The following is a 24,704-nucleotide window of genomic DNA, read 5'->3' as shown; positions in this document are numbered from 1 at the left end:
AAGTAATTTTTGTTTTTTGTGATAATTGTCATGATGGTTTAGTTGAGATATTGTCTCAATTTTCTGTTAATTAAAATTTGATATGAATAGAGACCTTTTAAAACCTGTTATTTCTGCACAACATGCAACTATTGGTTTCAGTTTGTGAATAAGAAAACTGTGTCCTGGGCCAGAGGACAAAGAGTCTTAAAGTCTGAATTAGAACTTAAATCTGAAGGGTAGAAGTTAACTTCAGAACTCCAATTGTGTTTATCCAGCTCAGTGCTGATAACCGTAGCATGTTAAAGGAGAAAAATTGTGGCTACAACTACTCAGGAGATAACATACAACAGAAGCAGAGTGATGAGATAATAAGTTTATTTGCACAGACCACTCACAATTCTAAACTTAACACATTATAATGTGTTTTAAGAAATGAAGGAAATTAAAAGACAATAGGCAAATAAATTATAGGCAGACCCATTAGCAGCCTAATTAGCAGATTAGCATGAGTAAATTCTGAGAAACTTTTAAATGTCCTGTGGGTTTAAGAGATGTTACAGGGAGCTAATGAGTCTTTAAGCTTTTAATCTATGGTTTGATTCATTATTTCACATTGATTTAATTTGCTTACAAAGGGTTCTCATAGATTTCTTTGCTGCTTGTTTTCTTTTATGCATGTTATTTGAATTTCTTCTGTAAGTACTCATTCCATATTTAAACCACGTACTTTGGGCCGCCCGGGTGGCTCAGCGGTTTAGCGCCGCCTTCGACCCAGGGTGTGATCCTGGAGACCCGGGATCGAGTCCCATGTCAGACTCCCAGCATGGAGCCTGTTTCTCCCTCTGCCTGTGTCTCTGCCTCTCTCTCTCTCTCTCTCTCTCTCTGTCTCTGATGAATAAATAAAATCTTTAAATAAATAAATAAGCCACGTACTTTTATCATCTGGTGCTTAATGCATCATAAACAGATCGTCCCAAATGTTGTCAGATTCCCCTAAGATAATTTGTACCAAAATCCATATGTTGAAGTCATATTTACCCTGATGCAGAATTAAATTTGTAAAGAGAATTCTTGAGGGAAATCTGAATTAATGCAGTAATTGTTAATGTGGTAGTACTTTCTAAAGGATGTTAACGGTTTTTCAATTTTTATAATTTTGATTATTTAGTCACAGAAATTCTTTTAAAAATCATTAAATCCTGTGGCCTTTTAAAAGTCTTTATCTTGGGGTGCCTGAGTGACTCAGTTAAATGCCTTTGGTTCAGGTCATGATCCCAGGGTTTTGGGATTGAGCCCTGCAACCCTCTCCCTGCTCAGCAGGGAGCCTGCATGTCCCTGTCCCTCTGCCCCTCCTCCCTACTTGTGCTCTCCCTCTGTCTCTCACACCTTTTTTTTTTTCTCTCATACCTTTTTAAAATCTCAAATAAATAGAATCTTTTTTTTAAAAAAATATCTTTATCTCATTTCTCTCTTGTTAATTTAATTCTTAGCTCTTACCTCCTTTTTGAAATTCTTTCCATCACTGGCTTCTGGAATAATGCTATTTTTCAATATTCTAGTTCTCTTCTTGCCCCCTAAATAACCAGTATTGTTCATCCTTTTACTGTTTTCTTTTTTTCTTGCTCAGTATGTTCTCTTTTGCCAGGCAGTCTTATCTACAAAAGTGACTCCCAAATCTTTATTTCTGACTCCTACCTTTTATCTGCTTTATTTCAATAAGGACTTGTTGTGTCCCAAATGCCTCCCTTTCCCCACAGCTTATTCTCAGATTCTTGGTAAGTAACTACACTGTCCTCCACTGTTTCTTGTTCTTTAGAATTTGTCCTCATCTCTGTCTACTGACCTATCAGCAGATCTTGGATTCCACCTTCTCTATCCTTTCTCTGGATGTCGCCACTACTATGGAAACTCCAGGCATCTCTCTTGAAAAAGCCTTCTAATAACTGTTCTGCATCCTTCCATCCACACTATTCACTGACAGTTGTTTCATTATAAAATTTAGATTGGATTGTGTTACTTCTAATACTTTTCCATTATCCACAGGATACGTCCATACTTCTTAGTGCCTGACAGTCTGCTTGCAGCCTGTTATATCCTGGGCATGTTATATCCATTCTTGTTGTGAGCTTTCGCTGAAAAAGGACATGCTCTAACATTCCATCCTGTTGAGCTCTTTAAGAGGCAGCTCCAATGCCCTTGGGTTCTCAGCGTCAGTTATGCTCTCTTAGTCTGTGTTTCCCAAACCTCTCCCTGTTATATTTATTTATTATTATAGCACCTATCATATTGTAATTTTAGTTGACTTAATTAAACTGTTTAGAGTTAGGTATTAATTACATGTTGAACTTGGTTCACCTATACTACCTTCTCCCTCCATGCTTCACCATTCCTGACAAATTTTTAAAATATCATTAAAAAATTTCTTTTAAATATTTATTTATTCATGAGAGAGCGAGAGAGGGTGGGGGGTGCACAGACACAGGCAGAGGGAGAAGCAGGCTCCATGCAGGGAGCCCGACGTGGGACTCAATCCGGGGTCTCCAGGACCACGCTCTGGGCTGAATTCTGCGCTAAACCACTGAGCCACCAGGGCTGTCCAAATACCATTAAAAATTAACTGTGTACCAGGCTTGGTGCTAAGTGTTTACTACATATTTTAGTTTATTTTTTAAGACAGTATTGCAAAGATGGTGTATTTTTTAGATAAGAAGAACCTGAACATTGCCACTGTTTAAGTACATGATGTTAGAGGCAGCTTCTCCAAAATTCATGTTATTTCCATAAAACCCTAGGGTAACGAAAGACACAAATCTATATATTTTTTTTTAATTTTTATTTATTTATGATAGTCACAGAAAGAGAGAGAGAGAGAGGCAGAGACACAGTCAGAGGGAGAAGCAGGCTCCATGCACCGGGAGCCTGATGTGGGATTCGATCCCGGGTCTCCAGGATCGCGCCCTGGGCCAAAGGCAGGCGCCAAACCGCTGTGCCACCCAGGGATCCCGACACAAATCTATATTAATTTGAACCCCAGTAATTAAAAATTGGTAACAAATCCTAGATGATTCCATTTTAATACTACAAAGTATATTTGCTAATCACAAACTTTTTCTAAAACTTTTACATATGGTAATTTTAAACTTACAGGAAGAAACTTGGTTACCTTGCAGTTGACTATTGAAATAGGAAAAATTGTATAATTTTCCCAAGTATTCCTTGTGTATAAATGAAGACTACTATTTTCAAACTGTTCATTAGTTGGTCTAAATTTGTGAAGTGTCCATTAATTTGAAATATTTTTTTTCTCTCAGGCACATCCATGTTCTTTAAGTTAAGCCTTTTTATTGACTGTTATCAATATACTGATTTCCTTGTTTGAGTTTTCCTTAACAAATAATTTATATTAAAAGGCTGATGATTGGGTAATATCAGACTTTTGGACTCTTGGTTGTAAGTGCTAATAGTATGGCTAGGCTCTATCTGGGGGTGTCCATGGTAAGATGCTGTGTTAAATAATAGCAAGATCTTTGTCATTATGACCCACTGCTCTATCCCTAGTTCTGGAAAAAATAATAGACCATCAATACTTGTAGATGGATAAGTAACAGAGAATGGTAATGGTGTGTGTGTTAAGGGCTTGGAAAGCACTTGCAGTAGTTCATGGTTTAAGAAATGGATTTGGAGAAAAAGAAAAGTATTATAATTGTTGTAAACCTAAAGATTTAGATCTGTTTAATGCCAGTGTGCCTTTTGAGAAGAAGCAACTAAATTAATTAATTTAAAGGATAAATTCAAAGTCTGTGCTTGCTTGAGAGACAGAGTGTGGAAAATCTGAAGCTCTGGTTTTGTAGGAAACAATCCTGGTGTTAGGTAGGGTGAAACAAGGTCAGGCATCTTCTTTTAGATCTGTATTTGTTGTTAGGATAACATTTGAACATCTCTTGGCATATTACTTTATTGGACAACCATATAACAGAGTGATAGAGACAATGATATACTTAAACACCTAAAACTTGGTTTTTATCAGTTGGTATCCCATTAACCATTCCTCATATATATATATATGTGTGTATATGTATATATATATTATTTATTTATTATACAGCGCAAGAGAGAGAATATGAACTGGGGGACTAACGGGGAGAGGGAGAAAGAATCTCTAGCAGACTTCCTACAGAGCATAGTGCGGAGCCTGACAAGGAGCTTGAGCCAAAACCAGGAGTTGGAAACTGGAACCTGGATGAGAAGTCATCCAGGAGCCTCTTCAGTCCCCCATAGACTGTTCTAAATTGTATCTAACTCTACCCTTTCTTCCAGATTCATGAAATGACAAAATAGGCAGGAAACCGTTGCTTTGGCCAAATAACTGCCAGAGTGAGAGGAGTTTAATGACCTTAATTAATAAGTTTCTTACTTAGTAATTTTAGAGTTATGATTTATTAGCATAAACAAACTTGAAAAGTAAGGCAAAATAACCAAAGAAGCAGACCTATTCATTGAGTAATGCTAATCTGCTGAGGGCTAGTTTGCATCTAAATCCTTAATGTGGTTACTTAATTCCGCACTCAATCTAACAGGAGGGGGGATTAGTCATTAATGTGAGGTGTGAGTCACTTGGAATAAACTTTGCTTTTGTGTCTTGATGGTATGTAGACTGAGTGAAATTTAAATGAACCTGAAGATTTCAGTATGCATTAAGGCAGTACTAGCCTTTTATAAGCTAGTGTAGTAGGTCATTAACTAACTTGAGTGGGCCATGTTCAGCCCTCGCTCCTTTGCTTTACTTTATAATAATTTTTAGGATTACTAAACTCTTCATGAAAATTAGGAAAACTGGTTACAGATGTGTTAGTGACTCAAATTTTTTTTAAGATCTTAAAAAATTTATTTGACGGAGTAAAAGAGCACAAGCAGGGGAGAAACACCCCACCAAGCAGGGAGCCTGATGCAGGGATGCAGGGCTGGATCCCAGGGCTCTGGGATCATGACCTAAGCCAAAGGCAGGCATTCAACTAACTGAGCCATGCAGGCCCCCCATGATTCAAATTTTGTTGAATAACTGAATACGTTAGTAGAAGAATTTAGTCTGTATTAGTCTGTAACTTTAAAATTATGCTAGTTAATCTAAGATGGCACTTTTAACAATGGGACAGGGGGAATAGCTGTGATGAAAGAATATACTATTTATAATTTGAGGGGTGGGGAAGGGCTTTTTAAATCAAGATCCAGTATGCCTTTGCCTTTAAAAAAAAAAATGTTGATAAATTTAAACACAAGACATATCTCAAATTGGTAGAAAATACTTGCAACACGTATAGCAATATGTTAAGGATTCATTAAGAATACATCAAAATAGTAGGAAAAAAGACAATCTAATAGAAAAAATAAGCAGTAGATATGAACAAGCAGTTATAGAAGAGGAAATTAAAATTGCCAGCCTTGGCTTACAGCTATAAAAGTTAACTCAAAATGGATCAAATACCTAAAGTTAGGAGCTGAAACTCTAAAAACTCTAAGAAGGAAACGGGTGAAAATTTCTGTGACATTGGATTTGGTAGTGATTTCTTAGATGTGACACAAAAAGCACAGGCAACGAAGGAAAAAGATAAAACGGACTTCATCAGTATTAAAAGCTTTTGTGCATCAGAGGGCACTCTAGAGTCAAAAGGCAACCCATACAGTAGGAGGAAATAAATTGTAAATCCTATATCCAGTAAAGGATTAATATCTAGAATATATGAAATCCTATAACTGAGCAATTAAATGAAACAAGCTAGCTCAAAAATGGGCAAAGGACTTGAATAGACGTGTTCTCCAAGGCCAGCCAGTAAGCACACAAGGCATTCAGCATCAGGGAAAGCAATCAAAACTACAGTAAAAAAAACATTTCACACCCATAGGATGATTATTATGAAAACAAACAGCAATGAAAATAAATGTTTTTGAGGATGTGGGAAAAATTAGACCTCTTTTTTTTATTTTTATTTTTTAAGACCGCTTGTACATTGCTTCTAGGAATGCAAAATGATGCAGCTCCTGTGGAATACAGTTTAGCAGTTCCTCAAAAAATGAAACCTAGAATTACCATAGGATCAAACCATTCTGTGCTTGGATATATAACCAGAAGAATTGAAAGCCAGGGAATCAAACCGGTGGTTATACACTGATATTTGTACCATTGTTATTTAAAATAGCCAAAAGATGGAAATGGTTCAGGTGTCCATCAGCTGTTACAGGTTTTAAAAAAATATATATTAGCTAGACATACAGCCTTAAAAAGGAAGGAAATTCTGACGCATGCTGCTGTGACATAGATGAAATTGAAGACCTTATGCTGAAAGGAGGTAGTATAGTGGCTACTAAGGAGTGGGATGATGAGCCCTTGTTTAATTGGTGACAGAATTTCTGTTTGGAGAGATGAAAAGGTTTTGGAGATGGATAGTGCTATGTGATGTTTGCACAACAGTTTGTAAATACTTAATGGCCCTGAGTTGTAAACCTAGAAGTAGTTAAAGTAGTAAGTTTTATGTTATATATATTTTAGCAGGCTAAAAAATTTCAAGAGAAAGATTATCAGTGCATATTGGAAATTAAGATTAAAATAAGATTTTTCACCTTTAAGATTAGTGACAGTTAACAGCTGGATGTGGGGAAGCACAATTGGTGGGAATGTGTATGTCGGTTATTAGAGGAATCCCTTTAATAAAATCTGTTAAAAGTTTCAATACGGGGATGCTTGGGTGGCTCATGGTTGGGCACCTGCTTCGGCTCAGATCGTGACCCCGGGATCTGGGATCGAGTCCCACATCAGGCTCCCTGCGAGGAGCCTGCTTCTCCCTCTGCCTGTGTCTCTGCCTCTCTTTCTGTGTCTCTCATGAATAAATTTCAGAGTATGTTTATCCTTTACATGTATAGCATAAAGATTTCCTCAGTTGAATATAAAAAAGCAAGGTGCAAAAATATATCTTAACATATTTTACATCACCATATTTCTGTACGTTTGTAAAATGCAAAGAAAAGGTTCTGGGTGGTGGATATGTGATTTAACATATTCATGAATTATCAAATTAAAAATAAGTGAAAATCACAGATTATATACCAGGTTACTGCCACCTAGATACCTTATTATTACATTTTTTTCCTACTACTTTTGAATACTTTGTTTCCTTTGTAACTTCTCCATGTTGTAATCTTCAGTGTAACACCATTACTACAAAACAGAACAAAACAAACTGCCCTTCTTGCAACAGTAGTTTGAGCTTTGTTCACATGTTCCCCTGAATATTATTACAGCAACTCTCCAAGCATCAGAGGAAATTAATGATTAGAAATGTAGTATGGTACCTTTTACCCTTTTTAAGTGCAGTGTCTTTAGATCTTATTGTAGATCTAGAAGGAATTCTTTGGCGTGCCAGAAAAATGTAGGTCAAAAATAGATTTTGACTTTGGTTTATGCTCTTGGATATTTTGGATGGGGGCCTAGATTTAGAAGAGGTGAATATTAACTTTAAACCATAAAAGAATTAGGGTATAGTAACAGATTTTTAGGTGACTCTGAAGTTTAGTCTTTAGTAGATTATGGCCCCTACTGGTAAGCATTGGAAATGTAAGTGAATAATTCATACAAGTATAAGGGGAAAGAAAAATTTTGTCAAAGCATATATACCAAAAATGAGAGGATAAAATTTTAAAGTTTATAGTAAAGAGTTGGTTAGAGATCTGTAAGTCTTAGAAATAATCATAAGGGAAAGTGACTTAGTTTAAGTTTAAAATAGGTGTGTAAGAGATTGAAAAAAATGCTCAAAGGAACCTAAATTTGCTTGGGGAGAGTTTACATTTAAGGAATGAGACTGGAGGATGATATTCTTTAAAAGTGGAAGAGCCTATAGAAATGGCTTTGTAATGCAAAAACTGTTCTTTTACCTACATTTACTTCTTGGTCTTTATTTTGAAAGACCCAAGTTTTTATTTGTTTAGTTTGATAAAAATATATATTTGATGACATTACTGTTTATTCCAAATAGTTCCATTTCCTCTCTGTGTTTTTTAAAAAGAAAGGTTGAGTATTTTATAGGGTTATTTAAAATAAGCTTAAATAAGTTAAATTTATCTCTAAGACTACATATAGTTCCTTACTTTTATGAAAGTAGCATAAAGCTGTAATTGTCAGTTATTTAGGATGGAGATCTTAGACTTTCCTCCGTATTATCATAAATTCTATACTTAGAGATTAGAGGGAGAATGCATGTACGTGGACCTGGGCCTTTACTGCAGGATCAGGTACCCATTCAACAAGTACATGTTGATGCCATCTTGGTGTCATGTCCTCTCGTACCAGGGCTATAGAGATAAATACAACAAAATCCCCCTACTGAAGTTGTTAAAGTTCTGCAAGAAAGGAAAGACAATAAACTATATAATAGAAGATACTGGGTAACGTTAATAGATCTCTTTTAGGGCATTCAAAACACAGGAGAGGTACCCAACCAATACCTTTCTTTAGTAATATTTTAAGACTACCTTACAGAGTAGTATTTTATATCTATATTATTAAACTCAGTACATTGTTCTCAGTTATATATATAGATTGAGGAAAGTAATATGTAAAATGTTTAACATGTAACATGTTTTGGAAGGGCATTTGTATGGATGTGTCTTTATAGGGAGACAAGGTGAGTGGAGCTATTATTAAAATAGTGTGGAAATACTTATATATGTGAAGAGTCTAAAAAACCAAAACCAAGTGTATAGATACAGAGCACACAGCTTGGTGGTTGCTGGGACGAAATAAGTGAAGGAAGTCAGAAGATACAAACTTCCAGTTATAAAGCAATGGGGACATAATGTGCATAATAATACTATTGTATATTTTCAACTAAGTCTTGAAAGTTCTCATAGCAAGAAAAATAATTTTGTAACTGTTTGGAGATCATTTTGCAGTATATATAGATAAGAATGTTGAACACCTGACACTACTAGAATGTTGTATGTCTGTTATACCTCAATGGAAAAAATAGGAGACCTACCTGGGAAAAATGATTTAGCTTTTCTGTCTTGCATCTTATCCTTAATTCCACTCACTCCTGTACCTTTGTGCTATGCTGCTTTGTTTTGGTTTTGTTTCCTTTGGTTTTTAAGGTGAAAAGCAACCTTGAAAGCTCTAACCTGTTTTTTCAGAATCAACTAGGGTGTCAGAATCACCTATAGAATTCTTACAACTTCAACATATGCCTGGGCCTCCCCAGGTTCATTAGAGTGGAGCCCAGGTATCTGTTTTGTTTTGTTTTGTTTTTAGCTTTATAGATAATTCTGATAAGCTTTCTGCTGAAAACTGATACTCAAACCTTTTAATAGAAAAATTCTGGCCTTTAAAGATGTTGCCTGTTCAAGGGTCTCCTAGATATTAAGCAGGATCACCTGGTTTCCATACTACTCTTCAGTGATCTTTGACAGAACTTCAAAAGAAATTTATCTTAGAGTAAACAAACTTACTAAAACTAAGAGTTAAGGATATTTAGTTTTTGTTACTTTATTTCTTTATGGTAATATGTATAGTTTTCTTTTCTGGGGTGTTTCCTTTTTTTGGATTAAAGGGCAGCACTCAAGAGTTTTTTAAGCTGTGCTTATTTTAAAAATGTGTGGATAGATTGAGCAGCATCAGAATACGTTAAAAAACAGAAGAAAGCCACAATAAAAGTAACAAAAGAGTAAGGATCATTTCAGAGGTATGTAAGCACTAATTTGATGGTTCATGCAGAAAGTAAAAATGCAGAACTTGTTTTCATTTTAAACATTAATCAGGAATGCCCCTAAGCTGACCCTTAAGGAGTATGATCTGGAGAAAACTGTCATCATAAAATGTAAGAACTGACAGGTTTTCAAAGGGGAAATTTTATTTCTTTCAAGTTTCTGTATACTTGTATATGAATCCAGAGCAACAAAATTGAACGTGATAGGCAATCTGCTAAACTGAATAACCCTCTTTAAAATGTGTGCTTTACAAAAATTCAGATGTTACACTTTTATCAATTTTGATCATAGTTGATCAACATAGCCATGAAATATATTTTAAAGCAGCTGTGAAGTCCATACTTCAGAGAGCTATTGCCCCTAATTCTTTTGACTATTATAGTAGTGGTATAAAAAGGCTGATAGAGGAGTCCTTTTTCAGTAAGTTTACTAGTAATTCCCAGCTTCTGTGCGGACATGAAGATTAATAAATGTTTAGTTCTTAGAATTGGAAATGAGGATTTGCAGTTACTAGGTAGCAGTGTAATATTCAGATGCAGTATTCCTGCAACTTTTATACATCATATAATAGTCTTAATTTGGGATATATATATATATATATATATATATATATACAAACTTGAAAATCTTCAAGAAATAGGTGTGTATGGAAAATTAAAGATTTTTAGCAAATCTTCATATTTAGGCCAGTATTGTAAGCATATGCATGAACATCTTGATTAGTTGTTTTAATATTTTTATCCAGAGGTCCTCTGTTCCTCTTTTTTTCTTTCTTTAAAGTTATTATATTAGTAATATTCCATGGTATGAAAATACAGTGTTCATCTTTCTGTTGGTGAACATTTAGTTTGTTTCTAGTTTTGTGCTAAAATAGAAACAAGCATTGTATTATTATAAAAATTGTAAAGCCATTCCGGTTTCTTCTGGGAAATGTCTTTATTTCATCTTTTGTTCATTTTTCTTTCGTGTAGTTTGTCTTTTCTGATTATAGGAGTTCCTTAGAATACTTATCTGTGCTTTGAATGTAATTGGTTTGCTTTTTGTAGTTTTCTGCGTCTAGATGTCAAAGATACCTTCTTGTTTTCATCTTCTAGTTCTAAAGACACATAACAGAAGTTTAATCGACCTTATATTGGTTTTCTTTCAATTGTGAGTTTTTATACTGGCAAGACACATTTCACTAGCTGTGTTCTTTTTTTTTTTTTCATGAACTTCATGGCCGTACTAGCCCTTACCTTTTTCTTTTTTTTTTTTTAATTTTTATTTATTTATGATAGTTACAGAGAGAGAGAGAGAGGCAGAGACACAGGCAGAGGGAGAAGCAGGCTCCATGCACCGGGAGCCCGACGTGGGATTCGATCCCGGGTCTCCAGGATCGCGCCCTGGGCCAAAGGCAGGCGCCAAACCGCTGCGCCACCCAGGGATCCCTACCTTTTTCAAATAAGTTAATAGAATCAACTTCTCAAATACTGCCAAAAATGCTTTTGGAGTTTTGATTGCGATTGCATTGACTCTATATATGTAATTTGCAATGATAGCTTTCAGATAATGACCATTTTCCGTGCATGTTTTATTTATTTATTTATTTTGGTTTATTTAAAATACTGAATATATGTATTGTGGATGGGTTGCTATTAAAAAAGCATCATTTCTAGTGCTAATAAGTTTTAAATGTGACAAATAGATATATTTATAGAAGGAAAGTATGTAATCTGGAAACTCAATTGTTAAGTATGAAAGTTCAAAGTTGGAGTTTCATTCTTCTGATCTGTAGCCTATATTGGAGGTGCTCGCCATGGTGTTAAATCCTGATTTGTTTTCTGGTCATTGTCATGTTTTGGAGGGCTGTTACTGTGGTCATAAACATTTTCACCTTAAATTAAGTCCAGGAGAATTGTATTGTACCTTTATCTTAATAGAAGCTTATTTGAACGTGTAGTTAATACATAACTAACTGTGTTTGAAACAGCATTACCAGTAAACAGAACATGAGACTTTTAGAATCAGACATGAATATAGCAGAATCACTGCTTTACCAAGTTTTGTGATTTCAAGCAAGTTACATAATCTTTCTTGTTTAGTTTTCTCACCTGTGAAATCGGGATATAAAAATACTTAACCCTATTATTCTAAGTAGGTAGATCTTTACTGAGCCCCCTCCCTGTGTCACCTTGGGAAGATGGAATGAAATTACTTGAGTTGGGTGTTTGGCACATGAAAGTTGCTCTTTCGATGTTGGTTCTAGTTTTCTCCAAGTAGTTTTTTTTCAGCCTTGTTATCTCCTTTTTACTTAGAGTCTACACCAGGAGACAAATCTGTATCACATTCTTGCACAACTCCTTCCACATCCTCTGCCTCTGGACTGAATCCCACATCTGCACCTCCAACATCTGCGTCAGCAATCCCTGTTTCTCCTGTTCCACAGTCACCGATACCTCCATTACTTCAGGACCCCAACCTTCTCAGACAGCTGCTTCCTGCTTTGCAAGCCACACTGCAACTTAATAATTCTAATGTGGACATATCCAAAATAAATGAAGGTAAATTGGTAACAGTTTTATTATTATTATTTGCTTCGTGTCGTTAGTAAATTCCCCAATTTAGGAGTGGTCTTTTGTTTCATTTTGAAATTCACATTTGAGCGTCATTCTTTGAAATTCATATCGTAACCTCATGGTTGTTGAAAGCCTTTGGTATTGTAATTGAGTTAGTAGTACTTGGATTTTTCCTGTATATTTTTCTTTTTTTTTTCTCTCTGTATATTTTTCAAGACTTGCTGTGTACGGTATTTACCGGAGATAAAGCTATTCTGTCTGCTTAATGTGTATAATAAATCTCTTTTTTTTAATTAAAATTAAATTTTTTTAATTTCTAAAAACTGATATAAAAACACTTAAATTCTAGCATATTGTTAATTCCAACTTTGCTTTTCAGTATGCTGTTTAGCTAGCAACATCAAAGAAGTCTGAATAAAAGTGGATATAGTTTTAATTGACAAGCTATTCAAATTCAAACAGTCTTAAGAGCATTTTAAAATTTTCTGTTTAGAATAGTCCATTTCAGTATGTGTACATTGTTACATAATATATTTAACAGTAGTGCTAAATGGTTAAGTTCTTCCTTTATCTTAAAAATGGAGCTATTTCACGCTAGTTGGTCAATAATTTTGTTCTTACTGTACTTTCTTGCATTTTGATTTTATTCTCTTAAGATAACTGTGCCATTCTATTTGATAGGTACATGTTTTACTAGGGAAAGTAGGACTTTAAGCAGTTTGAAGAGATGATAGCATAAGAAAATGTCAATAATAAAGGATCTTGTGCTTTGAAAATAAATGATGTTCCTAAATTACCTAGCTTCTTTTATTTAATGTCTGTTCTTTAAAAGATTGTTGGAGTGGGTATTAATGTAGGGTTTTATTTTATTTTATTTTTAAAGATTTTATTTATTTACTCATGAGAGGCACAGAGAGAAAGAGAGGCAAAGACACAGGCAGATGGAGAAGCAGGCTCCATGCAGGGAGCCTGACATGGGACTCGATCCCGGGTCTCCAGGATCATGCCCTGGGCTGAAGGCAGGCACTAAACCGCTGAGCCACCTGGGCTGCCCTAATGTAGGGTTTTAATGGTCACCTTGTTTAGTAAAGCATTCACATGAAATAACTACCCTTTATCTTTTTAATTTCAGGTAACCTACAAAAGCCCTTTAGCTATTAATGAATAGATTTCTGGTATAATCAGAATTTCCAGGGAACACTCTTTACTGTTTTTAAAAAGTCTCCGGAGTTTCTTAAATTGAACACAAATTTTAATGCAAAGGAAAACTACTGTTTTCCTTTACAAAAAAAAAACCATTAAATTTCTTCTACCTCTGATCATTTCCTATCTCTGGACCCATTTTATTACCATCTTACAGATTTTTATTTTGAGAGTTCTAGTTTGAAACACTGCAGTTTCTTTGGGGTTTTTTTAGTTTTCAAGTTGTTACTAATACCATACTGTGCCACTATGTTTTTATTTTAATTTAAGATATGTGTTTAGTTCTTACAGCAGCTGTGACACAAGCCTCATTGCAGTCTATAATTCATAAGTTTCTTACTGCTGGACCATCTGCTTTCAACATAACTTCTTTGATTTCTCAAGCTGCTCAGCTCTCTACACAAGGTATTCATTTTCTTAGGTATTGTGAGAATTGTATATTAATTTGGAGCAGGGGGTTCATGGTAAAACTTTTTGGTTTCTGAAGAGACTAGCTATAACAATTTGATGTTTGTTTTACAGGATCCTGTAATTTGTTTTTAATTTTATTTATTTATTTATTTGAGAGAATGTACATGAGGGCGGGGAGAAACAGACTTTCTGCTGAGCAGGGAGCCCAATGTGGGGCTCAATCCTGGGACCCTGAGACCATGACCTGAGCAGAAGGCAGATGCCCAATCTATTGAGCCACTCAAACACCCCTGATGTTTGATGATTTTTTTTTCTAACACTAGTATATACAGTATTTTTTTTTCCAGATGAGGCAAACATTGACATTTATCTTCCAGTATTGCCATTAAATCTGTAATACATATTTAATTCAGACTTTAAGTTGTCAATGTACTCTAAAGCTGAGTGTAAACTGATATAAAGCTGAGTGTAAACTGATAGGTCCTCAATTTTTATGAAACATTGAATATATTTTAAGTGTTGGTTTGGTTCACATTTGATGTTTAATGATTTTTGACTGACCACAGGATACAGAAATGCTCAAGTCCTGTCTTAAATTACCTATTTCTCTTCTCCATGAAACATCCAATGGAAAGAGGCATATATAGGAACAAAGAAGAAATGAATTGGTCACTTTGACTTGTCCCCCTGCCCCAATTCTGAAAACTAATAAACTGAGCAGAAACACTTATTCTGAAATTGAAATATAATAGTGCAAAGACTTAACTCTCTGGTTATCCTCATGAGGCAGGAGATAAAGGGGTATAACCAGGCCTAAATATAGAATAAGAAAGAACAAATAAGAATGGTGAGGATGCCTTCCATGTGAGAATAGTTCAGGCTTACCTTCTTGCTTCAGCCTAAAAAAACAGGTTGGAGGAGGCATACATTGGATGTGCTTCTCTAATTCACAGCTCGTTTTTAGTCCATGACTCCAGTGAGTATTTCAGATTCTGACTTTAAACAGTTAAGTGTTCTGTCTGGTGTTCAGGGGGCATGTAGAGGGATGGAAAGACCTCTACATATATATTACGGAAGTTTTGGTTTATTTGGAATTAATTAATTGCTTTACTTTTTCACAGCTCAGCCATCTAATCAGTCTCCAATGTCTTTAACTTCTGATGCATCATCCCCAAGATCGTATGTGTCTCCAAGAATAAGCATACCTCAGACTAACACAGTCCCTATCAAACCTTTGATTAGTACTCCTCCTGTTTCATCACAGCCAAAGGTATGTTGCTTTTGAGGGAAATTTGGAAAAGAAAGCACGAAAGCACTCACTTCTGGAAAAACAAGTTTAATGTTTTAGACTCTCTATTGTAGGAAAAGCCCTCTTTGAGAACGTGTAGTAGTGGTGGAGTGAATGATGGGTCAGCTTAGATGCAGGTTAGTCTCAGTAAATTGAGGACTCTAGAGGGAGTTGCATCTATGCTACTTTTAAACATTTTTTTAATTAAAAATTATATTTATTTATTTACAGAGAGGGCATGGGGGGGGAGGGCAGAGGGAGAAGCAGACCCCTTGCTGAGCTGGGAGCTCACTGGCGGCTTGATCCTAGTACCGGGAAGTCAGACACATAACTGACTGAGCCACCTAGGCACCCCCATCATATGTGTTACTTCTATACGCTGATTGTTTTCTCTTACTGGCTGAGATTTGTGACCTGGAGGAAGAGTGGGATAAAGAAGGATAAAATAATTGTCTTAATATTTGTAGAGTTTTTTAACTTTTTAAAAGATATAACCTGTTTTCCAGTGGCTTTCCTCCCATACTTTTATTTTAGAAATGAATCCATTTCTGTGCTAAGAGCTTAATAGTATTATATTTAACTTCACATCATGAGAATCAACTACTATTTGCTTCATTTAATAGATAAGAGAATTAAGCCTTCAGTTAAATCCAGTTTTTGTGGTGGAATCAGAATTTAAGGCCTAGGTCTTTCTGAACACAGAATCCATTTTACTAAGCTTATACTACCTGTGTTTCTCCAAGCAAAAGTTTGCATGAATGGCTCCTCAGAGACAGTTAGAAAATTGCTGGTCTCTTCTTATTGGAATATAAACCAGACCTTAACAACACTGCCTTCAGATTTTATACTATATCATTTGAGTCTTGCCCAAATTTTTTTTTTTTAAGATTTTATTTATTCGTGAGAGACACAGAGAAAGGCAGAAACACAGGCAGAGGGACAAGCAGGCTCCATGCAGGGAGCCCGATGTGGGACTTGATCCCAGTACTCTGGGATCACACCCTAGGTGGAAGGCAGACGCTTACCTGCTGAGCTACTCAGGTATCCCTTACCCAAAATTTCTTAAGCAAATCTTAGTCATACTCATTCTTTGCTTTGTAGTCCTATTACCAGCAAAACATTAAAAGATTTGGAAGTTGGTATATGCACAAATTGCAGTTTTTTTTCTTAATGGTAAATTTAAGAAATTCTTTTTAGTTAAAAAGTAGGCTATTTCAATCCTTTATGCTGAAGATTTTTTTTTTAAGAAGGAACTTTTTTTTTTAAGAATTTATTTATTTATTCATGAGAGACACAGAGAGAGAGAGAGAGAGAGGCAGGCAGAGAGAGAAGCAGGATCCATGTAGGGAGCCCGACGTGGGACTCGATCCTGGGACTCCAGAACCAGGCCCTGGGCCAAAGGCAGGTGCCAAACTGCTGAGCCACCCAGGAATCCCCTGAAGATTTTTTTTTTGTTTAAGATTTTATTTTATTTTATTTTATTTTAATTTTTTATTTATTTATGATAGTCACACAGAGAGAGAGGCAGAGACGTAGGCAGAGGGAGAAGCAGGCTCCATGCACCAGGAGCCCGACGTGGGATTCGATCCGGGGTCTCCAGGATCACGCCCTGGGCCAAAGGCAGGCGCTAAACCACTGCGCCACCCAGGGATCCCTAAGATTTTATTTTTAAGCAGTCTCTACGCTTATCGTGGGGCTCGAACTCACAACCCTGAGATCCAAGAGTTGAATGCTCTACCTACTAAGCCAACCAGGGGTCTTGCCAAAATTTTATATTGAAATAAAGTTAAGGCTTAAAGCTTTAGGCTTTTTCACAGAAGCCTAAAAATAAAAACGTATTGAAAGATAACTTGAAATTGATGCTAGGACAGCTTTTAGGTCTTCCTTAGCTTATCCCTTCCCTATTTAAGTCATTTATCTAAACTCATTTTAGGGTCAGTCTGGATTGATACATTTAACTCAAAATTTAAAAAGAAATTAGTCTATTCTGCAATTTCATACTGTTTGCACTTTGTGAGAGAAGGAAAAAATTTTTTCAACAAAGGAGATCTTCTTAGAGCTTAAAACTCGTCAGGGTGTAGTATCTTAGGAGTACAATAAATAATGACTAAAAGTGATTGTAAAGTTTTACAATCAGTTATAAGATTAGCATTTCAAATCCCTTATGTATATGGGCATCAAATTTTTTTTTAATTTTATTTATGATAGTCATACAGAGAGAGAGAGAGAGAGGCAGAGACATAGGCAGAGGGAGAAGCAGGCTCCATGCACCGGGAGCCTGACGCGGGATTCGATCCGGGGTCTCCAGGATCACGCCCTGGGCCAAAGGCAGGCGCCAAACCGCTGCGCCACCCAGGGATCCCCATCAAATTTTTTTTTAAGTGGGAATTCAGTATTAAGTAGACCTTATAAAAATGCTTATAAAAATGATTTTTATGTAGCCAGGCTATCCAGATTTGTTTGGGGGAATATTAAAAAAAAAAAAAAAGGAAGAAAGAAGAAAAAAACAAAACTATTATTGGAGGATGTGACTTAATCACAAATGGCTGTCTGCCTTCGTGCCTTAATTCGGGGCTTGTGTTTAAAAGTACTTGTTTTCTTTTTCTGTGGCATGTAAGTATGTGTAGTGTACATATCCTCACTGACAATCATGGTCCTCTTGTTCCACCTCTGTAGGGTAACATGTCTTTGAAGACCACTCCAGTGTTGACTCATTCACTGGTAGACCAATCTATACGCTCTGCATATGTGGTTTAAATTTGAGCAGCTGTATTTGTATGATATAGTAACATTAATTTTTACTGATATAAAAATAACTGAATCAGAGGAGCTATCTTAGTGTATTAGAAAGAAAACTGGGCTCAACATTAGAGAACTAGTTTGTGTTCTTCTGCTTTACAAAAAGTAATCTTAAAGTCTTCTGGGCCATTTTATGAAGAAATTCTATGTTAGTCTCAAAATGAACGTGGCTCTTCTAACTGTGAACTTTGGGAACTTAATCTGACTGCAATTCTTGAAGTCTCTAGATTTTTCAGAGTTTAAGACTATCCAACTAGATTTGGAGGGGTGTGTGGATTTGGGGACCTGGATGACCATGATTTACACAATTAAATATGTCTATATCACTAATAATTATGAAACAATTAGGGGACAGCTCATGTTATCTTAAAAATTACTAAAGAATAGAAATAAGAGACTTCACATTGATAGTACTTTTGGTTTTATGTACTTTCCATGGTATTTATGTATATAATAGAAGCCTGTCTCACCAGATTTTGACATTTCAGGTTAGTACTCCAGTAGTTAAGCAAGGACCGGTTTCACAATCGGCCACACAGCAGCCTGTAACTGCTGACAAACAGCAAGGTCATGAACCTGTCTCTCCTCGAAGTCTTCAGCGCTCAAAGTAAGTTCATGTGTGTTGAAACATTTTTTCATTAATGTTGCATGCTGCATTGTTTGAATATTATAAAAATATATGTATAATAGAACTTGATCTTGTAAGAATCCATGGTTAGCCTAAGTTTTATGTATTATAAGATTTACAAAGGCAAATCTTACTCCAAGTAGGTTGTTGTCTCTAGTAATGAAGCCAGCTTATTTTTTGAAGAAAGTCATTCTTCAGATTTTACTTAATAGAATATGATAGGAGTAACAATATGTCATACTTGTACAAAGAGGGCACCTGATTTTATAATACTTGTTGGAAATGACATCATTTTTTAACCTCCTCATAGCAGTTTTAGATATGAGTGTATTGCTGAATCCAAAAATGGGAAATACTATTTCTCAACTGGTATGTGTCAGGTTTTCCTAAGAGCTTCAATTTTGACCCCTGTGTGGAGTGCTTGTCAGATAGGGCTGTATTGTGTTACATGTTTCTTTGTTAATTAACAAATACAACTTTAAATGATTTTCATTTGATTGATTTTCCTATTTTGATTTCTTGCTATGAGGTAGCAAAATAATTCAACTATTGTTTTTATTGTTGTTTTCTAAACAAGCATTTCAGAACTTTTACATCCAAATGAGAGTTGTTCCCTTCAAAATAATCACCTTGGGAAGCTGTCTACTTACTCCAGCAATGTTGCCATTGCTCAGAACATTTTTGGGAAATACTTCTTTTAAATTGTCTTTAGAGGCTGCAGTATTATTTTAAATATCCTCAGTGATGAAAACTCTTCATCCTTTGGGAGATTTAGTTTTTGGAAATAACTGAAATTCATTCAGAGCCAAGTCTGGTGAAGCAGGTAGGAAATCAACTTGGGTGATTAAAGTTTTGGTTCTTACCACCATATCCCCAAACCCTAGCCAAACCATACAGTTTTAAAAGAAGATAACTTATCTCAGAGTGTTATTTTGGGTCTTATTTTGCCACTAAACTCATTTGTTGCTGTCCAATAAAATGCCTGTATTTTGCTTCACATTATCTACCCTCTGATTCAGTATTTTGTTCTGACACTAAACAAAGGCAATAGATTTTTCCCCCTCTTTATCTACATGTACTTAAGATGCAATACTCAGTTGTGCCTTATATCTACAACTGTTAAAATATGACCATTTCTTAGTTACATTCTGAGTAGTGTTTCTGGTATACAAAATCACAGGTTCTGCTGTCAAATTTGAAGAGCACTATTAGTTTAAATTTAACTGACATTAGTGTTCTTAGAAGGGCCCTTTTTCCTCCCAAAAGTGTGTTTAAGGAGTACATGATATATAACTACACTTTGGATTTTAAATTCTATGTATTTGATGTTAAAATAACAGATTTTTCTTAGGAATTTGGATATCTTTAATTTAATAGAAGACATTGACAATTTTTAGGTATCTCCTTTTAAAAATATACTATACATTCAATTCTTTTTTCTCTTCCAGTAGCCAGAGAAGTCCATCACCTGGTCCAAATCATACTTCTAGTAGTAATGCATCAAACGCAACAGTTGTACCACAGAATTCATCTGCCCGACCTACATGTTCATTAACACCTACGCTAGCAGCACACTTCAATGAAAATCTCATAAAACATGTTCAAGGATGGCCTGCAGATCATGCAGAGAAGCAAGTATGTTACATGATTCATAGCAGATGTTTTACCTTTGGATGAATGACAAAATATAATTTCTTCTAGAAAATCTAATCTAGATCACTGAATTTAAGCTACATTTAAAGTAATGTCTAATTAGATTGTCTATAGTCAGTGCATTAAATTAAATATTTGGTAAGCACTTATTTTAGGGCATTTATGAGATAACTTTTTATGGTTTCACATAAAATATTTTAATATACTCAGCATTTAGCACTGTGCTGAGTGCTTTATTTTCTCCACTTCTCAAAACTGTTAAGCAGTGCAGATGAGTTCTCCCATTTTACCATTGAAGACCCTTAAGACCAAATAAATTATATACCAAAGTCACCCAGTTAGAATAGTTATGAGGCTTAAAGCCAGGATGCTACTCAGCCAGCTGCTCTGATAGTTTTAGAACTTGTTCATACTATTACTCTTCTATCTCTCCACTAGACTAGCAAGTAGAAGTTAGAAAACAGTTTTGCTTTGGAATGAGGGACCTTTGGACATTCCAATTAACTGCCATTGGCTTCTCCCTTTTAGCAGCTTACTGACTGTCTGAAATTTTCTCTAAGTTCACAGAGGTAATATTGCATATCTTATGACATCAGAATACAGTGAAGTCCCTTTTAACATTGTTACACCTGAACTTTACTCTGGCTGACTCAGCATCTTATTAACCACGAATCATGAGCTCTTCTATCCTTAGTGCTATGCAATACTAAAATTGGAAATACTATATCCTCCAGAAGTTGAAGGGGGAAATCTTGGAAAAATACCTTCTTTCCACCATTAGACAGTTTTTTAAAGAAAATCCTTTTTCTCCTTTAGATTCACTATCATTTTTGTGGATTTAAAGGCGGATTGTTCTGTAATCTTGGTACAAAGTTGTCAGAAATTTAATGTTTTGGGGTTTTTGTTTTTTTTTTTGTACGTGATTGTGGCATGTATGTGATCTTTATTTCTTTAATTATAGGCATCAAGATTGCGAGAAGAAGCCCATAATATGGGAAGTGTTCACATGTCAGAAATTTGTACTGAATTAAAAAATTTAAGATCTTTAGTCCGAGTATGTGAAATTCAAGCAACTTTGTGAGAGCAAAGGTAAGTTTTTCACTGACAAAGTTTTTGTCTTAGTATATCTTAAATCAGACTGAAGAATATAAATCAAATTTCATTTCTGAAATTTAAAGTTCTCTTTGATAGAACGTGTTCCATAACACTGTAACTGCATTTTTAAAAAACGATTGATTTAAGAGAGAGAGTGAGTGAGGTGGGTGGGGGGGAGCAGAGGCAGAGAATCTTTAAGCAGACTCCCTACTAAATGTAGAGCCTGATAACACGTCTTGATCTCTAGACCCATAATAAGATCATGACCTGAGCCAAAACAAAGAGTTGAACTCTCAACCAACTGAGCCACCCAGGTGCCCCACACTATGATTACACTTTGTAATTTAATAATAATCCTGGTGAATGGTAATGGCATCTAGATTTTAGTTCTCTAACCCATGGTAGATGCTTCATTAGACTTTTGTCTTCTAACTCTGTAAAGTACAATAGTATTTAAATAGTGAAATGTTATAACACTGTTAACATATAATGTTAACTAAATGTTAACAACAACTGTTAACACAGTTGACAGCAACTAATTATAAAGGGTCTCCTCTTCAATTGAGGGTAGTATTTGGTTGCTGGCCATACTTGTTTCAGTTGAAATTTCAAATCACTGTAAACATTGTCTTTGGATATTTCCAAGATCCCTTGGAAATTTAATTGTCTAGCAAGTATATCTGTTTCTGAGGTGTTTTCACTTAAACTCTTCTTGTCTCTCAGTTTTTAATCTAGTATCCTACTCAAGCAAGGATATCTACATCCAAGTAAATAGGACAGATATTTTTTACATGTGTCTTATAAAATCAAGGACAAATTTTTAAGGGCCTCTCACATCCTATCTTTATAAGTCACTGGGTCACAAGTAGAGTTAGTCTTAACATGAATCTACAAATATTTAGTAAATACCAAGTTGGCATTTATAGTAAAAATTGAAAACTGTTTTTGTCTAATCCTTTATTAAATTCTCTGGAGTTGTATTTTGAATATCAACTGGGATTTGTTTATGATTGCTCTGAAAGTACTTCAAACATACATAAAACTTGACTACATTTTGGCTTAATAAGACAGGTGATTTGACTTTTAGGAAATTATTTGCTGCCCCAACTATTGACAACAGTATACACTGATTACCAAGCTATAAATACTATATAATTATGCCTATTTCACTGGTACAGGCAGTAAATATCATACTCCATAGAAAAGAAGGGTCAGAAGTTCATGGAAGGTTTATGAAGTTCATGGAAACCTAGTTAGCCGTGGAGTTTATTTTATTTTTTGTTTTAAATATGCTTGTTAATTGGAATTTGACTCAGCTTTCTTTATGAGCCTATGTTTATATTGAGAATTTGTTCTTCAAAATGATTAGCCTCTTGCACCTAGTTTATTCTAGGCTTATTCTGTTGTGGCCTAGAAAACATATTTGGCTCAGGTTGTGATCCCGTGGTACTGGGATCAAGTCCCACATCAGGCTCCCTGCAGGGAACCTACTTCTCCCTCTGCCTATGTCTCTGCTTCTGTATGTCTCATGAATAAAGAAATAAAATAAAATATGTGTCTCATATTTAATATGTGCTGCCTTTTGTGTGTATCTGTGGTGATACAGTAAATGACATTTTTAAAAATCAGTCTTTATAGTCAAATTAATTGAGAAATTGTTAGAAAACCAGGAGACATTCTAACTTTTGTCATCCTAGTGTTTCATGCATTCACTGGTCATTTTGTCTTAACTCTAGACTAACACATTTATTTATTTTTAAATATTTATTTATTTGAGATGGGGAGGGGCAGAGGGAGAGAGAATTTAGAGCAGACTCCCTGCTGAGCACAGAGCCTGCCATGGGGTTTGATCTCAGGACCGGACCTTAAGATCATGACCTGAGCCAAAAGCAAGAGTTGGGACACCCAACTGACTCAGCCACTCAGGTGCCCCTAGACCAATCCATTTTTAATTTCTTAGTTTTAACTGTAGTTATTCATTTTATCTTTTTTTAAACATTTTTAAAAGATTTTTTATTTATTTAAAAAAAATTATTTATTCATGAGAGAGAGCAGCAGAGACAAAGGCAGAGGGAGAAGCAGACTCCATGCAGGGAGCCTGACGTGGGACTCGATCCCGGTCTCCAGGATCAGGCCCTGGGCTGAAGGCAGAGTTAAACTGCTGAGTTAAAACTAGACCTGCCCTACGACCAGCAATTGCACTGTTGGGGATTTACCCCAAAGATACAGATGCAGTGAAACGCCGGGACACCTGCACCCCGATGTTTCTAGCAGCAATGTCCACAATAGCCAAACTGTGGAAGGAGCCTCGGTGTCCATCGAAAGATGAATGGATAAAGAAGATGTGGTCTATGTATGGAATATTACTCAGCCATTAGAAACGACAAATATCCACCTTTTGCTTCGACGTGGATGGAATTGGAGGGTATTATGCTGAGTGAAATAAGTCAATCAGAGAAGGACAAACATTATATGGTGTCTCATTCATTTGGGGAATATAAAAATAGTGAAAAGGAATGAAGGGGAAAGAAGAGAAAATGAATGGGGAAATATCAGAGAGGGTGATAGAACATGAGAGACTCCTAACTCTGGGAAATGAACAAGGGGTGGTGGAATGGGAGGTGGGCGGGAGTTGGGGTGACTGGGTGACGGGCACTGAGGGGGGCACGTGATGGGATGAGCACTGGGTGTTATGCTGTGTGTTGGCAAATTGAACTCCAATAAAAAGAAATTTTTTTAATTTTTTAAAAAATTAAATAAATAATATAAAAATCATGTACTATGTATTTCCCTAAATTAAAGTGGAGTGAGTCAGAGCTCCAGGCGCTTGACAACTGCATCCCCTCACACTGTGTCAGTTTTGGGGCCATCATTGGAGACAGCCATGGTTCAGTGTGTTTCTGATCGCAGAGGTCCATGAGTCCCCAGGACACCAGATCAATTTTTGGAATTATTTACATACTTAGAACAATTGAGATAAAGAATAAGACTCTGGTGAACCAGGCAGATGGAAAACCTCTCTGAAGGTGACAAAAAGCCAACAGCTCTAAATCTACAGGAGCTTACCCCAAATGGACACAGCGATTCCCTGGGGCTCCCTGCTCCTACCTCCACAGTCTCTATCTTTATCTCCCCCATACTAGATCCAGGCGGGGTCACACACATATACATAAAGATTGGTTGGTTCCACAGTGACTCTACACTTCTTTCCTTTGAAGAATAGCATATGCTGCATGTCTCTAATAAGAAAGTAATACAGGTTCACTGCAGAAAATCTGGGAAAAAGTATAAGAGAGAAAGTAAAGGAAATTTAGGGAAAACTAATATAACATTTGGTTCT

The 24,704-nt window shown here is 35.8% G+C and overlaps 1 protein-coding gene across 1 annotated transcript in view; it reads left to right on the top strand.

Annotated features, from left to right (window-relative positions):
- LOC140629755 (WW domain-containing adapter protein with coiled-coil-like) overlaps positions 1 to 22,926 on the top strand; it is a 28,666-nt gene extending 5,740 nt beyond the window's left edge. Inside the window, exons 4-9 of the mRNA XM_072819337.1 lie at positions 12,027 to 12,272; positions 13,773 to 13,895; positions 15,023 to 15,171; positions 18,477 to 18,595; positions 20,065 to 20,251; positions 21,231 to 22,926. Of these exons, the coding sequence (XP_072675438.1) occupies positions 12,027 to 12,272; positions 13,773 to 13,895; positions 15,023 to 15,171; positions 18,477 to 18,595; positions 20,065 to 20,251; positions 21,231 to 21,350 (944 nt within the window). The 3' untranslated portion in view covers positions 21,351 to 22,926. The remainder of the gene's footprint in view (positions 1 to 12,026; positions 12,273 to 13,772; positions 13,896 to 15,022; positions 15,172 to 18,476; positions 18,596 to 20,064; positions 20,252 to 21,230) is intronic.
- The last annotated feature ends 1,778 nt before the right edge of the window (positions 22,927 to 24,704 follow it).

The sequence above is a fragment of the Canis lupus genome, unplaced genomic scaffold (assembly GCF_048164855.1).
Source record: "Canis lupus baileyi unplaced genomic scaffold, mCanLup2.hap1 Scaffold_116, whole genome shotgun sequence".
Classification (NCBI taxonomy): domain Eukaryota; kingdom Metazoa; phylum Chordata; class Mammalia; order Carnivora; family Canidae; genus Canis; species Canis lupus.
The sequence above is the reverse complement of the archived record's forward strand: the minus strand, read 5'-3'. Positions and strand labels throughout refer to the sequence as shown.